Source organism: Myodes glareolus, chromosome 17 (genome assembly GCF_982192425.1).
Source record: "Myodes glareolus chromosome 17, mMyoGla1.1, whole genome shotgun sequence".
Classification (NCBI taxonomy): domain Eukaryota; kingdom Metazoa; phylum Chordata; class Mammalia; order Rodentia; family Cricetidae; genus Myodes; species Myodes glareolus.
Window position 1 is genome coordinate 40,991,483 of NC_142042.1, and position 17,525 is coordinate 41,009,007.

At 42.8% G+C, this 17,525-nt stretch overlaps 1 protein-coding gene across 4 annotated transcripts in view; it reads left to right on the forward strand.

Moving 5' to 3' along the window:
• The window catches only part of Cdc14a (cell division cycle 14A), a 161,491-nt gene that overhangs the window by 25,495 nt on the left and 118,471 nt on the right, over positions 1 to 17,525 (forward strand). For 3 of the 4 annotated variants that reach the window (XM_085677789.2, XM_048456674.3, XM_048456673.3), the window contains exon 4: positions 12,228 to 12,320. The exons of the other annotated variant lie outside the window; for it this stretch is intronic. In XM_085677789.2, coding sequence (XP_085533915.2) covers positions 12,228 to 12,320 — 93 coding nt within the window. The remainder of the gene's footprint in view (positions 1 to 12,227; positions 12,321 to 17,525) is intronic. 4 annotated transcript variants of the gene reach the window in all.

Below are 17,525 nucleotides of genomic sequence, written 5' to 3' on the forward strand. Positions count from 1 at the left end.
GTTTACTACATGGAAACCATTATTTATATTTTTTTTCCTTCCAATTTCTAAATGGACCTCTTGAACGTTTCAGACTGGGAAACAGTATACCATAATGTATGGTCATAGGGTAATCACAGACTTCTGATGCTTAGTGTTTTATTTTTTTATGTCAGATAAAGAGTCTCTGTTCTGCAGTACGGTGTCTTCCCCGCACAGCTCAGCGATTGCCTTTGGGTTTTTGGTTGAACTTCGACATAAATGTAGTCTGGCAGGGCATCTCCTGTAGAATACATTGTGTGCTTTATACATTTACAGATTTTTGCCCTTGACATCACCGTGGTGTCATCCAATATGGTCAGACAATGACATTTCAGTCAATAACTACATAGCACGAAAACTTATCATACACAATTAAGGAATTAAGTCATGCAGTTTTATCTGACTTGAAAATGTAACTTCATTTAAGCAAGCAAGAGCCAAGGAGCTGTTGTTTGTAGTTTAGGGAAAGAGATATTTTGATGATCATAAGGGAAGTAAATAATTTTTAAAAATGAACTTGAAATGATTGGAAGGATCACTAGTCAATGCCTGAACCTCATGTTTTCTTTGGGAGGATCTAGAAGTTTCCTAGCTTTCTCTCCCTTTCTCCTCTCTCTCTTTCTTTCCTCTCCCCCCCTTCCTCTGCATACATATATGTGTGTGTGGGGCTGGTCTGGCAGAAGACATTGCGTGTCCTGCTCTATCACTGTCCTCCTTGTTTCTTTAAGACAGAGTCCCTCATGATTTATGGACCTGCATCATATATCAATACAGAAAGTATGTAATATTACCAACTACATTTTAAAGAATTGCATATAAAGTTTACGAGTGCCACAGGATTGTGGATTCTTCTAAAATAATTTTGCTTGTCTATGTTTCTACTTTCTTTAAGAAATATAAATTTTTATATAGTTAGTAATTTTACAGTAAATAAGATGTGAGTTGCTGGGTGGTGGTGGTGACACACGCCTTTATTCCCAGCACTCGGGAGGCAGAGGCAGGCGGATCTCTGTGAGTTTGAGGCCAGCCTGGTCTACAAGAGCTAGTTCCAGGACAGGCTCCAAAAGTTACAGAGAAACCCTGTCTCGAAAAACCAAAAAAAAAAAAAAAAAAAAGAGAGAAAAAAGAGATGTTAGTCAATATTTCTTAGTATAAATTCAGATAAGTAAACATAACATTATCTATTAAAAAACAAGAGCCTTTCCCAGAACCTGGAGCTGACCATTTGGTTGTGCTGGCTAGGACAAGTTTCTGGGATCTACTTGTCTGTCCTCTAGGTCTGGGGTTACCAGTCCATGTGGCTTCCCCATACCCTACTTTTACATGGGTACAGTGGTTTCAAATTCAGGTCCTTACACTTGTATAGCAAATGATCTTTTATCCACTATACTACCTCCCAAGCTACTGTTTCCTGGTTATGCTATCATGGGAACTAAATACTATCTGAAATTACCAGGGGAATAAATCATTAAAGGAAGATGAATTTCATGCATCTAACGCAAGAGTCTACTTACAGTGATTGTTTTCTTCTCTATTATATTTTATATGTAACAGTGAGTTGGTATAGAGACTTGTTTAAATTTTCTTTTATTTCCTAAACTTACTTACATCATTATGAAAATTCAGTAAACTTCAGACAACCCCCTTGGTTCATCCCAGTGATCAGCTAGATGCCTGGAATGACATTTTTAGCTTTGATAGAATTAATTAATTAATCTGTAGCTCTCTGAAGGATTGACTTTTCAAAATTCAAATATTAATTCTGTGAACCACACCAGATAGAAACTCTATATCAGGAGACAAAGATTTACGCTAGCAATCCAAAACCGGAGTTGCTCTGTACTTGTGGAATCTGTTTCTTCTCTATAACATAGGAATTCTAGTCAGGGGTGGTAGCACAGGCCTTTAGTTCCAGTTCTCAAGAGGCAGAGGCAGGTGGATATCTGTGAGTTTGAGGCTGGTCTTCACAGTCAGTTCTAGGGCAGTCAGAACTACATAATAGAGAGATCTTGTCTTAAAAAAAATTCCAGAGCTTTATGGAATGGTAGTTAGGATTGTCTCAGAGAGTTTATATGAAAGATTATGTTCCTAATGTCACTTCTGTAAGTTCAGACAGGGAATCTAATCATAATTCTGTGAAGTTTCAAATACCTGTTTCAATCTTAGTGCTGTCATTTGCCTACGGGAAAGCTGGTCAGCATATTTTCAGGAATCTAAATGACAGCTGTCAATCAGAGCGAGATCACAAGGAGAGGTGGGAGGCCTGAGAGAGACGTGTGACCAGTGTCCCTGGTGAAGTCAGAGCTGGGTGTCATTGTTCACGCTCTTCTCTTTGCTTTGGGAGTAATCTGGGCCTTGGGTTTAGGATCCTTCTGTGCTTACTGACCCAGGTGTTTCCGGGCCTTCTTACCTGTCCAGTGGCTGTGGCAGCCACCCTGGCACCCTGGCTGTGTTATTTCCAGAAAGTTTAGACTCCACGCCCTCCTATTTGCAATATGTTCTTTCTGTTACACCCGTCTCACGGCAACTCTCTCTCTCTCTGACTCTACCAGCAGCATCTTTACACTTGCAATCTCCCCATCCTCCCAGAGCATCGGTACCGGCTGATGCCTCTCCTTCGCTAACCATGCTTCCTCGTGCTTCCTCATCTTGATCGGGGGCCAGGACACCTGGTTACCGTACCTTTCAAAAGTCTGAGCTTGCCAGCTCCACCCTTGACGTCTTCTTGTGGATCATTTCATGTACTGATTTACTGGGAATGAAGGTATTCTTGTCACCCGAGCCTTGCACTTTACCCCACTCAGGCGTTCAGTTCATCACCATGGCCTGCCTGTCTGAATGCTACATCCCACTGGCTTAAATCCTTGGTGTGTGTGTGTGTGTGTGTGTGTGTGTGTGTGTGTGTGTGTGTGTGTGAGAGAGAGAGAGAGAGAGAGAGAGAGAGAGAGAGAAAGATGCTTGTGATGACGTGTGTGTAGAGGTCAGAGGACACCTTCCAGGAGTTACTTTTCTTCTTCCATTGTGGACATTCTGGGGATCAAACTCAGGTTGTTGGGCTGGTGGCAAGTATCTTTACCTGGTGAGTCATCTTACTGTCCCCCTTTATAGTAGTATTTTAATTAGTTACTTCCTGTTAGAATTCTTCTCTTTTATGATTTCTTAATTTCTTTGTTTTTTTTAACATTCAAAATTTGATTAATTTTTAACACTGTGATTTAGGCACACATTATTTAATAGTCTGGAGACTTTTATTCTTTCAAGTTATGATTGTATGATTTTTTCCTTCCAATTTCATGGCAAAAAATGGATAATTTTTGCCCTGAATTCTATTCCAATTCTCAAGTTTCTTTTCTTTCTTTCTTTCGTTCTTTCTTTCTTTTTTTCTTTCCTTCCTTTCTTCCTTCCTTTCTTTCTTTTCTTTCTTTTTTTTGTGACAAGGTTTTTCTGTGTAGCCCTGGTTGTCCACGAACTTGCTTTGTAGACCAGGCTGCCTGGCCTTGAACTCAAAGAGATCCTCTTGCCTCTGTCTCCCTGAGTGCTGGGATTCAAAGTGTGCATTGCCACACCCAGCTTATGCTTCTCATTTCTTAAATGTCACAGATATTTTTCAGCTCAATGCTTTGAGATGATGTATTCCAAATTTACTGATTTTTTTTGATGTGTCTGTGCACATTTGATTCCCAATGACTTGACTTACGTTGGTCAGAATGGAAAATTGCCTATTACTTGAAGTGCCCCAAACAAAAGGCATTATCCCTACCACCGATAAAAGCATCTGCTTGTTTTACACTGCTTAACAAATTGTTACTAACAAGGTATGCAACCATATTAGGTCAAAGTGTGCTATTTCTGATCAATTCTTATTGTGGAGAAGCAGCAATTGAAGAGGAGAGACTTAAATGGCATGGGAACCATTGAAAAACCGTGGTGTGCTGTTTAGTGGGAAATGTCCTCAGTGAGGGCTGGGAGGGCAGGAATTGTCAATCTGCTATTTCAAGGGATCTATAAACCATGAAATCACATGTGCGCTTTGGTGTGTTCTTATATTTTCTTCTGGGAAGACTTACAGCATCTTGTTAATTCTCAGAGGTATCCTTGGTTCACTGAACTACAATATAAACGCTTTGAGGCTGTGTTAGAAGGAGACAAAATTGGCAGTAATTAAAAAATAAACACTACTTTCTCCTAATTTAATCAGTTAAAAAAAAAATCAAAGCTAATTGAAAAGCCCGAGAGTTTAATAAAAGTCATACAATTGAGCAAGGTTTTCTTAACGTAGTTGGTACTTTATTAATCACTGGTTTTATTTTTCCTCAGAGAAACAGAAACTCTCAGCTTGGGTCAAAAAAAAAAAAATTAGAAGAGAGGAGACGTTTTCTAGGGCAGCCACTTAAACCGAAAGCAGCTGCTGCTGTGAATCAGCAGGACAATTACAGTAATCTCGGACCGTGCAGAAAGGATTCAAAGGATATTCAGACCTGTACAAAGCTCCCCCATTACCTCTGCAGGATAAAAGCATGGGAAGAACGGGCATCCTGGAAGAAAGGGTTGTGTTAAAGCACTGAGGGGCCGGGCAGGGGCTGGGCTCTGGGAATGCCCTTGTGGCTGAATGAACCAGGGCAGTAATTCTGTCCTGGAACCCCGGCAGCTGCCACGCTCTCAGGTGCTGGTACACAGGAGCTCTTTTAGTGCCGTGATAGACACCGCCTTTCTATGACCACGAAAACACGTCGCGTCTCCTCCTGCAGCGCTCTCCTGTTTCGGGTTGATGGGCTTGCGGGAGAAGAAAAGCCAGCTTCATTCTGGAGGCAGTCCATGTAGTTTTTAGAGGTAGTGGGACCTTAACTCATGGGAACAAGCACATTTGGAGTCCATCAGACAAGGCATGGATCTTGCGTATGCATTCAGAAACTCTCAGCCGGGAGACCCTAAGAGAGTTCTCAAGTGCCTTCAAGTGTGTGAGCCGAATGGTGAAACACGCATGCACCTGCACACATACCTCCCTACCCTTTGGGGACAGGGTCTCACGTAACCTAGGTTGGCCTGGTTTAGCTGAGGATGAAGATGGTTTTGAATTCCTTATCCTCCTACCTCTACCTACTGAGAAATAATCTTATGAGTGATTTTTTTTTTGACCAAATGTGGCATTCATCAATGCAATCTACTGGGTTTGAAACAAAAATAGACCCTAAAGAAGCACTTGTTTTCTTTGAAAATAAAAAATTCAACCTGTTTTCATCTGAGTTCCAAGCAAAACATGAACCATATTTTATTTTGTACAGCCAAAGAAAATGTTCAAGAATGTCCCTTTCCTGAGAAAGCTGGAGGTAAACACGTAGAGTCCTGGTGCTCCCTGGAAGGCCTGTTCACTTTATTGCTTTGGTAGTGACCCCTGATGGCTGTCAAGGTGCTGATTGCCATGGCCATTGCTTGGCTGACCTAGTAAGAGAATGATGCCTTGGCCACCATGGTCCCTGAGCTGTGCTCTCCTTAATCTGACCACCATCACTGGCAACGAGATGTGCATGGGCTGTATTTCGTATTAAGGAGTATATTAATCTGGCTGTACTGGTATCTTCCTTACCGTGGACTGATTCACTTAGCTTCATTAGACACACTATCCTAACCAAATGACTTAGCTATTTTACTTCTAGCATGGCGAGCAACATTATTGAAAGGCTGCTTCAGAATCAACGTGGCTTGATGTGACCCATTAGCTCTGTTTCTGCTAGTTTTGCTCCTACCCGCATCACATTTTGCTGTTGGATGCTTACCTGGTTCGTGACTTCCCGACCTAAACAGAACCCGTGCATGATTTGTGTATGTCGCTGTCAGCCAAGGCTAGCCTGTGCTAGTCTCTACGTTAGCATGCCTTCCTTTCCTTCTCCTCCTGAGTTTCCACGGCTTGCTTGTCTTGTAGCGTTGCTGCACCTGAATGCAACCCTTCACGTAGCTTTTCATTCAAAGACAGAAGATGTGTATGTGGCGTCATCCCCTTGACCTTTGTGTCGATCTGTCATGGTGTCTCTTTGCCTGTTTGACAAGTACCATTAAATACGCTTGATGATTGTGATTTATGTGAATCTCGCAAGATTCTGATTCTCAGGTAAGTAAAACAGGTCTAGGAGTCTCTCTAGGTTTGACTATGTGAGTCAACAGAAGCTCCCCTGTAGACTATTTCTTTAGCTTGCTAAACAAAATAGTTATTGTGTGGTGCCTGCGTAGTTGTTCCCTTGTTTACAAGAAGCCTTAGCTGATATTTTGCATCAGATATTAACTTGAGATCACACCTGTGACTAGAGACAGGGTTTCCCCCATAAAATTATTTAGTTTGGCGACTGGGCACAGCAAAGTGGCTGGCATTCTGTCTACGAACATGCCCTATGGTGGCTAAACTCTCTTAAAAAATAAATTTGAGCAAGATGCAGTGACATGCACCTTTCATCCCTGCACTTGCAAGGCAGGGACAGTGTAGATCTCTATGAGTTCAAGGCTAGCCTGGTCTGCAGAGCGAGTTCCAGGCCAACCTGGTCTATAGAGCACGTTCCAGGGATACACAGCAAGTCTATTTTTTTTTTAAAAGAAAGAAACGTAAATCTGTGGCCAGCATTTATGACAGACATATGAAAATGTACACAGAATTTTGAATTGTACCTTTTTTCATACATTGAAGGATCAGACCGTGCTCTGCCCAGTTCTTGCATGGAAACAGCAGGGTTGAGTTTCACGTTCTTTGATTGGAGCTGCTTTGATTATTTGTCACCTGGCCCTCTCTCCAAGTTCTAGGACCCTGTGACTATCTGAATTTTAAGCCTCTGGAATAACTCTGTTGAAGGTGGCTTAGTTACAAGACCCCTGAAAGACCCTGTTTCCCAGGTGGTGTCTCCCGTGATGGATGTGTTTGTTCATTGGGGCAAAGGTTTCTTAGGAGTCTGTGGCAGCTTTTCTGTAATGTGCCTTTAGAAGGTAGATGGCGTGACTTGGAATTCTTTCACAAGGGACTTTGTTTTTCAGGAGGCAAATTGATTAACTGCATGGTGTTTCAGGATCACAGATTTTTTAAGGGGGCTAGGTGGTGTGCATCATATCCGCCTATAATATTCTTCCACAATTTATTAAAAAATGTAGACTAGTGAATCTCTCAGGCTCTCTTCTGCTGAGTCAGGAACTCTGGGTGGGCCTAGAAGTCAGTGCCTTCTAAGTTCTCCAGGACCTTCTGCAACCCTGCAATGGAAAGAAAAATATAATAATAAAATATAATGAAGTTTAAATTTAAATTTATTTTATTTATTTTTTTTATTTCTGAAAAATTTTCATAGTGCTGATGTTTTTCAGCCCAAGACTTATTCAATAAATTCTGAGCCACAAAATTTGTTATGGCCTCATAATTGTGATTTACACCAATTATCAGTCTCAGTGAGAGAGTTCTGGATTCTTCCTGCCTCCCACACTTGGCTGTGTAAGTGTTTGCAGCAGGCCTTTCCTGGTACCTGGCTTTTGTTTTGGTCAAATGCAACATGCTTATTGCATTCAAGCCTTGCTTGGGATCTCTTCTTTGAGAAATACTCTGAGTGCTGTTGAACCAGACCCCTCTGGCATCGTTCCTGTTGCCTTGGGAAATGATGGGATGTAGCAAATGGCCCACAGATATTTGCTGCTGTTGCTGCTGCTGCTAGGGTCCATTGTCTGCTTATCTTGTGAATGTTCAGAAGGTTATACATGCCAGTTTCAAGATGAAAATCTAAAATATCTAGATGGGCAGTGGCTATCGAGTATGCTTCGTCAATGAGCAGGCCAGAGGTCTTTTACCTTAGCATTCCTTCAGAGACATCTGTTTTTGTGTTTAAGACCGGCTTGATTTGACCAGTATTTACATTTTACAGTGTTTTTGTTATTTCTAAGCATCTCAGCTGAAGGAACCAAAAAAAAAAATCTATAAGAATAGGGCTAGCTTACTGAAAGCCAGATGTATGCTCTTGGCTTTGCAAACGTTCTCTTTGAAGAGCCAGGTCTACCTGAGAGACTACAGAGGAGATGGACCAGAGGGATGAGGAGGGTGATGTTCTGCCAGAGGCATGAGGCTCTCTGATGGACCTACGGCAGAATCTCAGAAAATGTCGGTGGGCTTCTTTATAAAGCAGAGCCTGTTGCGCCTCAATTCGGTCTCTCCCCGGATGGTAAAGTTTTTCTCTCTTATGTTTACTTTCCTGTTGCTGTGAGCAGATACCCAGGACAAGCAACTAGATCACAGAAGGGTCTGGCTGGCCGTCCGAGGAGACAGTCCATCTCTGCAGGGAGGCCTGGTGGCAAGAGTGGGAAGGGCTGTGCAAAAAGCAGAGAGGCGAATGCTGTCACCCAGCTTCCTTTCCTCTTTTGAATTCACTGTGGGCCCCTAGCCCACGGACCGGTGCAGCCCACACGCAGGCTGGCATCGTTCACACGCAGGGTAAAGCTTCCTGGTAGCCATGTCTGGAGGTCTGTCTCCTAGGGACCTTTGATCCTGTCAGTATGAACCATCGTCTTCATGAAAGATCTTGAGAGCTGTGTAGGTGTGTCCCCACCTACACAGGGGACAGGGGTCCTCCTTTTGTGGTGCTTGGATTGCATAACAGATCGGGTATGTTTTATTGAAAGGGCAGTTTTTTCATATTCGAAAGGGAAAATATTAAAGATTTTTTTTCTTGTCAGTCCAATCATACAAATTATTAGCCGAATAGCTGACAAAACGTTTTATTATCTCCAGCGCTTTTCACAGCAGTGTTAGGGTGTCCTCTGTATGAACATCGTCACTGGTGCCCATAGGGGACAGGGTGACTCTAGGAGGGAGCTTGGCTGAGGTAAGGGGACATTAGACAGGGCTGCAGTTCACAGGGCTCTTATCTTCTGTCATCTGCCTTGATTGGTTTTGACTTGTTAGGCAAGAACTGCACTCCCTGTGGCCTGACTTGGGACGGGACAGTGACCAGACTTCACTGTGGTCTGACCTAGAGGATGGTGTGCACGCTCAACTGCATGGGACCATTTCTCAGCTATAGAGCTTTGAAATAGTCCAAAAGTGTCTGAGCAGGATAAATGCTCCAAAGGTTCCTCCATAAGTTGGCTGTAAACTCACAACAAACCAAAGTTTGCTTCCCTCGGCGCGTTTCCATGGGGACTATTTTGAGATAGTTAAAGTTTCTAGGGCCAAGGAGATGGCTCACACGGACACACGCTAGTCTCACAAGCCCAGGGACCCAAGTCCATTCCTGGAAGCTGTGTGAGGAGCTGGATGTGGTGGCGTGTGTGTCTGTCATCGTAGCATTCCTATAGTGAGATGGGAAGTGGAGCTAGGAGAATTGCCTGGAAGATTGTGGGCCAGCTCGCCTGGAGCACACAGCACATCAGCAGAAGCAGTCAGAGACCCAGCTTTAATATGGTGGAAGGTGAGAACGGACTGCAAAGTTGTGCTCGGCCCTGCATGTGTGCCGAGAGGCACCCCTCTCATGCACAAATAAAGGAATAGTTAGCATTTCTGGATAGATTTTTTGAGAAGAACACTATCTCTTGCCGTTTCTGAAAGCTTGTGAATTTTCAGATTTTGTGAAGGATGCTGTGTGTGGTCATTTTTAAATGCTTGTGGAATGTAGAAAGTTGTAAGATTTTTTTTTTGTTTTTTGTTTTTTTTTTTTTTTTAAGGAAAATCAACTTGTGTGATCTTCACTTTAAAAACATTTATATACCCAGCGTTGAGAAAGTCTTCCTCAGAGCTCTGTCTTTCAGCTTCATGGCTCCATCTCAAGGCAGACTTCATAGCCTACATAATTTAGAATGAAAAAGAGAAAGAGAAGGAGAACAAGAAAGCATAGAAATTCAAAAAAGTCTTACTCAGAACCCAAAATAAAGCAGCAGAACCATGTAGCTGGGTGTGATAGGCACTCAGGTGATCTCTGCACCTGGGTGGGAGGGAGGAGAACACAGTTCAAGGTCATTCTTGGTTCCAAAGTGAGTTCAAGGCCAGCCTAGCTTACTCTGTGTACAAGAAGACAAAACGATAACAACCAAACACTGCAAACTCCACCAAGAGAGGAACATTCATAAGGAGAGAGAAGCAGTATGCGCTGTCACTCTTGACGAGTCGATTGATGCCACACCTTGAAACCTTAGTTTTGGTGTTACACCGAAATGCTTGTTAGATAAGTGGATCAATCTAGGGAATCCAGGCTCCAGCATTAGACTGGTGATGGTTTCCTCCTCCCAGTGGTTTGGGGACACAGGCCATACAAGAGCAGGCAGCAGGGAACTTTTGAGTTCCTGTGCTCAGTCTGACCCGTGTACAAAGCCTCATTGGTGTAAGGCAGTTCTTAGAGATGGAGACTCAGAGACCAGGGAAGTGTTTAAGATCCTACTTGATCATAACTTATATTAATGGAGAACCTAGTCCTCAGGAGGCAGAGGCCAGCTTGCTTTAGATAGCAAATTCTAGGACAGCCAGGGCAACATAGTAAGACCTTGTCTCAAACAAGACAAGACAGACAAACAAAGAAACGGATATCTCAACTTATTGGTGAAAAACAGGAAGTGGCATAAAATATTAACTAACAAATAGTAAAATTAAATAACTGCCAGAGACTCAGTAATTCAAAATCGAGAAAGCAACAAACTGTAGAAACAACATTGATAAAAACCTTGAAGTCTTCCTGTTTTTGTCTTTTCAAGACAGGGTTTCTCTGTGTAACCCTGTCTGTCCTGGACCTCACTTTATAGGCCAGGCTGGCCTCGAACTTACAGATATCCCTGTCTCTGCCTCCCGAGTGCTAGGCTTAAAGACATGAGCCATCCCCACCCAGTCAGCATTGAAGTCTTTAGAATAACTTCAGTATATACACTTGATGAAGTTGAATTTGACTCTACTTTTTTCATCTCTTTACTTCATACTAAAAAAGAACATTGGTAATCGCAGATTGAATCAGACAGACATTAATTTTCTAAAACTCAGTTAACAAGGACATTGCTATTTCAGACAATGTGATTTGGAATTATCCATGTTGAGGAGGGGGTATTTGAATAATCTCTTGACTTCCAGCTGGGACCTGTGTAGCTACCAGGTTTCATGAATAATCCACAAGGATGCACCTTGGTTCTTAGACTTAGCTTCTTTACTTCTAGAAAATAACATGGCAGTGGATTTTTTGTTGTTGTTGTTGACTGTGTTCAGTGTATAGGGTATAAAAATCCACTTCTGTTTTCTGTGTGAGTTTACAGACAGAATTCAAAGGCATTTGTGTGCCTGTATTGACTGGGCTGTAGAAACGGTCCCTGCAAGTATCGTCTTATGTGCCTACACTTAAATTGCCCTTTGTCACTAAGCCAGAACAGTCTTGCAAGCCAAGGAAATTGTGTAGATTTAATTGAGCCACATCCATGTGTTCTAGATTTGAATTGTGACTAATGATTTGATTTAATCTAGTAGGTATAATTATTACTTTTCATGTTTAGCATGTGCTCAGCAAACCATTTGGGTTTTATTTTGGGTTTACTTTAATACTTGAGCATGTTGCTTATTGCCTGGCATATAACAATTGCTTAATGATCAAGCTTGTGAATTTAATATATGTTGGTTTATGATATTCATTGATATCCTTTCGACGGTGCCTTTTCCCCATTAATCACTTACTTTAAGCTAATTAAAAGGGGGTACTTAAAAAGAAAAAAAAATTTAAAAGGGGTATTTGAATACATACTAGAAAGAAAAATTTAATTTTGGTCCCTAAAAATGAAATTTTTGGAGAAGAGAATAGAATAGTTGACACAGCTAAAACTGTGTCTGTGAAAGGAACATCAACATCTCTTGGAGTGTCATAAGTGAGAATAGAGTGTCATCCTGAGAATGAAAAGAGTGGCTAAGTCATCTCTGTAAGATCAAGAATAATTTACCGGAAATGGTTCCCGTGAATGGAGAATCAACAGTTTCCAACTGCACTGGTCTCCTTTCTCAGAGACATCCACGCTTGCTGTTATCAGTTCTTACATTAGGATGGATTCCAGAAGAGGGTCCAGTAGCCCCTCTCCCGCAGTGAGCTCCCTCAGCTAGGAACACTCATGCCCAGATACCGGAAGCTGGGGTTGAAAAGCGGTGCCTGGTAGGAACTGCTTCTCATGCTAAAGCTGAGAGAAGGTGGTAGCCTGCGCCTGTTTGTCCTGTGGTAACTCTTGTCCTTTCCTTCCAGTCCTACAGTTTATCAAGAAAGAAAATAGTGCACTACACCTGTTTCGACCAGAGGAAAAGAGCAAACGCAGCATTCTTGATAGGTGCTTATGCCGTGAGTACTTCATTTGTGATTGTTTCCTGTGGTCAAGTCGGTGGAGTGCTAATGCCGGTCTTGTATCCCAGCTAACACTGTTGTTAGATCGCAGGCCGCCTTCCAGTGGGATGGGAGGTGCGTCATTAGCAGGTTAGGAATGGATTGGGACTGGAAAGTGGACTGCCTTAATGGAGTACCCACTCTCTATTGTTGTTGTTGTTATTATTATTTTGCTTTTGATTGTTCTGAGTCAGAGTCCTCTCCATGGCTAGCCTGGCTTACTAGATTGCTCTTGAATTCGAGTTAGTCTTCTTGCCTCAACCTCCATAGTGATAGGATTTCATGCGTGAGCCATCTCGTCTAGATAGAGGTTTACTTTTGGGTAGTTAGTGAGAGACTCATGGAATCATGATGTGTAGCTCAGATTCTACTGTTACCAGCATTTTAGTGCAAAGAACATTTGTACCTAGTGAGGACATACCCAATGGAAAAAGGTATGTATCTGAGTGAAATACAATATTATGGAAAATATGAAACCTGCTAAAGTGTTCTTTTTGTGGGGGTGGGGGAGAGAGAACACATTCTAGATGGCAAAGGAGAGAATTATTATTGTTACTTTTTATCAATTCATACATTCATCTATACAAGAATTTGCAATAGAAAAATGAAATATAAAGCATGCCTATATTACAGCATCCCTGCTGACTCAATATGATCTTTCCAGAAGTTAAGTCTGAGTAGAAGTTTTGTTCTCTGGAAGCACGAAAGTGTCAGTATGACTTTAATTTGAGCATGTCACAGGTCCTGGAAGTTTCTGGATAGGCTGGGACTGATCCAAAGGAAGACAGGTATCATCAGGGCGCTAAGGTACCCGCTCCTCATGACTGTGTGATACCCACTGAGGTATATGCTGGTTCATCGGCAAGGGAGGATGCTGACATTTTTCCTCACCCCTAGGAAAGGCCGGGTGTCTCTGAAACCTGAAGCTTGCTGCTGTGTGACCTTTCTAGGCCTCATTTGCAGACTTTGATGCAACACACCGTACTCCATCATACCGAGCCCAAATTTCTATGGGGAGGGGCCTAGTGACACCGCTGGGAGGCCATCACAGTTACAGACAGGATGAGGACAAACCGAGTCATACTGTGAGACTGGGTCTTGCTTCAGAGACCTAAGTCCCTAGTTCTTTTCATTTCTTTTGTAAACCCTGGGGTCATCCCTGGTGGCTTCTTTTTGTCTTGTTCTGTAGACGAGTAGAGGCTAAGAATCAATAAAACATGGCTTTCTCATCCTGAAGGGGGCTCTGCGCTGAAAGGGTCAGGTCACCTTCTCTCTCTGTTTTCTTTTACTTGACTGTGATTGGACGCTATGACTCTGAAATTTCCATCCAGGTCTTAGGATACCTAGAGTTATTTGTAGTGTCAGCCAGGCTATTGTTTCTAGCTTAAGAGCACACAGAAAAAGGCAGCCATTAGGGGAAGGGTTGGTGAAACGCTAGCAGCTGAATTCATAAACAGGCATGCTATTTTTTTTTTTAACCTTACACTGATAATTGATGCTCTCTTGATTGACAGTGTGATTAAATATGAAAAGACTGTACCGATCTCTTGATTCAAGCCATGAACCAAGCATGTCTTTCCTATGGGGCTGTGTGATGTTTTGTGAGCATGTTATTCTTCGGCCCTTTGTCATAAAAGACCTCTGTCAGACTATCCATCTTCCTCCCTCCCTGCCTCCCACCCACCTCTCCTCCTCCCTTTTCTTTCTTTCTTATTCTTCCCTTCCCACGTATTATTCCAGTTTTGTTTAGAGTGGTCTCGTCTTTCACCAGTTACAGCTGGAGTTTTGAAATGAAGTCTTAACTATTGCATATGCTTTGGTCTCGTGAGAAAGGAGCCTGAGAGAAAACAAACCTGTTTCTGTCACTTTAAAGCAACCCTAGGAGAAAGAGCAGATTCGGCGGGAGAAGTGCTGAGCACAGCGCGAGTTTGTCTTACACCTAGTCACAGTCCCGAGGAGAAAGTGATTTTTTTTTTTGAATTGGCCATTTCCCAGCTGACTTTTCTGATTTTGTAAGTGTGCTCCTTGAGGGGGTGGGGGAGAAGCTGTTATATAAAAATGACATTCAGAATTGTGGTCCTTTCTTAAAGAGAGATTTATGCTTTTGCTTCTTGTATCTGTATGCATTAATTGTTGCCACAATCGTTATGAGACAGTAATAGGAATTACACATATCAGTTATATTATTAATGTGGCTAGGAGGAGAAGTTACTCTTATGAGGGAATCTTCTCTGAGTATGAGCAGGCCTCGAACTTGGGAGCAGTCATGTAAACCCTGAGACAAAACAGGTATATATGTTTTATCAAAGAGATAAGGAGTGAGGACGATTCTCTCTTTCAATGTGCCATCGGCCGTTGTTCAAGTGGCATTGGCTCACACTTTGAGACAGGTCTTCTCTGCCCACTTTGAAGAATTATGAAGACATTGAATTGTCTGTTGGATAGCACTATATTATGTATCTAAATTATCACAAACTTGTTGTGATGAAACATACCCTTCCCCTATCTGTCCCTAAACTGACTTATTGCCTCAGTAACCACCCCTTTCAGAAAAGCTAACCCTGACTATTAATGAGTCAAATTGAAAGTTAGTGGCCACTTCTCTTCCTTCGTCCCTCATCACATGTGACACTTAATCAGAAGTGAGACCGCCTCTAACTCTTGAAACATATAATGAACCAGAATGCGTCTTCCCACTTAATGCAGTTCCTAGACCAAGGCACTGCCACCATTTTCCTCGATTACCTCTGTAGCGCCATGCATTTCTTCCTGCTTTCCTTTTTTATTCTTGTTAACTTTTGATTTTACTTTCCATGCGGTTGTCAGGGTGGTCTTTACAAAATAAAAATGAGATCATCTCATGACGCAGGTTCAAATCTGGCGGCTGACTGTTCTTGGCCATCTCTTCCTTTCTGATTGGAACCCGTATCCTCGGGACCTCCGTGCTCATTGTCCGCCCGTCACGCTGGCCTCCTAACTGAATGTCACGCGCCTTGATGTTTTGCCTTTTTTGTTTGTTTGTTTTAAGCCTAGAACATTCTTACTCAAGACCTTTGCATACCGGTTCCTCCCCCCACCCCCAAGTTAGTGTCTTGGAGTCTTTTCCTCAAACTCTGCCCTTCTCCCCAACCCTTGCTCATTTCCTACATCTTCACTACTTTATTTTCGCCCAGCCTTTGAAGTTACTCATGTGTTCCTGCATTTACTTGCTTATTATCTCGTTCCCAGACCAAAGGGTAGGGACCTTATCTGTTTGGGGCACTGCCCTGTCTAGAGGGTGATAAAACATTTAATGAGGGGTTAGGCGCAGGCATTTGCTGGTTGAGTTGGAAGCTGGCCACTCGGCTGAGGCAGGATTCTTGAAACTTCCCGCTGTGCTGAATCATGGGTAGGTCTAGGATCGGAGGCCACCGCCGGGAAGACACTAGGATGTCCAGTGTGGAGGGGGCAGGTGCTGCGAGCAGCCGCTGTTTCCTAGTTGTGTGTGGGTACCAAACATCCATGCAGGGCCACACCGGCTGTCAGGTAAACAAGGCAAATACACACTGAAGGAATAAACCCACCGTAAAGTGGCAAGCTGGACATACAGTGTAAGTCCCTTTCGCATAATATCTGAGGTCATGTGTGAGCCAACTGATCACACAACAGAGTCAAAGGTGATAGTTGGTGTGATAAATAAGAATGACTTGTCTTCTTAAAAACAAACGTTCCTTTTTCTGTTTCGTTGTGGTAAAAGTACACATTTCCTATGACATTATTAGAGACAAAACAAACAAAACAGCTCCCCCCACCCCCACAACAAACTAGGACCTTATATGTCTGGGGCAGCTTTTTTTCCTATTTATTTATTTATTTATTTATTTTATTTTTTATTTTTCCAATCAATTATTCAATTATTTACACTTCCTTCCCTCCTCCCAATCCCCTCCTACTCCCCCACATCCCTTCTCCCTTTCCAACCCTGATTGAGAGAGGGCAGGGAACCCTGCCCTGTGGGAAGTCCAAGGCCCTCCCCCCTACATCCAGACCTAGGGAACTGTGCATCCATATAGACTAGGGTCCCCAAAAGCCAGAACATGCCGTAAAAACAAGTCTCTGGGGCAGTTTTTAGCCAACTGTCACCAGGCTGACTCTGAACCACTGTGCCCTATGCCCTATGTCTATGCAGGGCTTGGGATCGAACCCACGATGTCAGGTATGCTGGAAAGCAGCAATCCACAGGCCAGAGGTGTAGCCCAGCTCTTGGAACCGTTCTTTTTAAGTGGCTAGTTCCATGTATTGGCTACCTTCCCGAGGCGCGGCTTTGTTTACAGTTTCTCTCTTAGGTGGTTTCCAGCGTGGCTTAGAAGCTTTTTGTGTTTGTTTCCTTATCTGTAAGCATGGAAAGTCTAGTTAAAACCCTTTCTTCGAGAACTGTTGTAAGGATGGGAGAGAGAGAGAATATGAGAAACCTCATGTTCGTTGGGGACCCACAGGAAGGACTGCTCGTGACGCTAGGCTGCTGGATGGATGTGGTCACTGGGGATCTTAGCGGCACATACTGGTGAGGTCTCGTCACTCTCTGCGCTGTGACTCTGGAACCGGACGGCTCACATTTGAATTCGGTAGTTCCTTTCCAATGCTTTACTCGGTGCAGCTGTAGAATCAGGATGCTGAGATCACAGGAACTCCCAAACATTCTCACATGACATGAAGAAAATAGATTTCAAAACTGTGAGGGGCTGGAGACATGGCTCAGTGATTAAAACCACTGACTGGTCGTCAGGGGACCTGGGTTTGAGTTCCTGGCCCCACAGGGCAGCTAACAATTGTCTGTAATTCCAGTTCCAGGGGGATGCTGTACCCTCTTCTGGTCTCTGTGCATACACACATGCAGTCTAAATACTCATGCACATAGAATAAAAAATATAAGTGTAAATCTTAAAAAAGTATAGTCATGAGACTCTTGCCATGAACTTCAAGACTAAGTTCTTACTCTGTGTTACTGTATTTAGTTCACGGGCCTATAGGTTAGGCCAAGGAGAATTTGGTCCAGGCCATAATGTCTGAAGAAATGGGGGACAGGGATGGATTTATATAAAATGATATATATTATATATAAGCATATATGAGAAATTACAAAATTTAAGTTCAGAGTTAAAGAAGTAAGAATTTTTGGTTTGC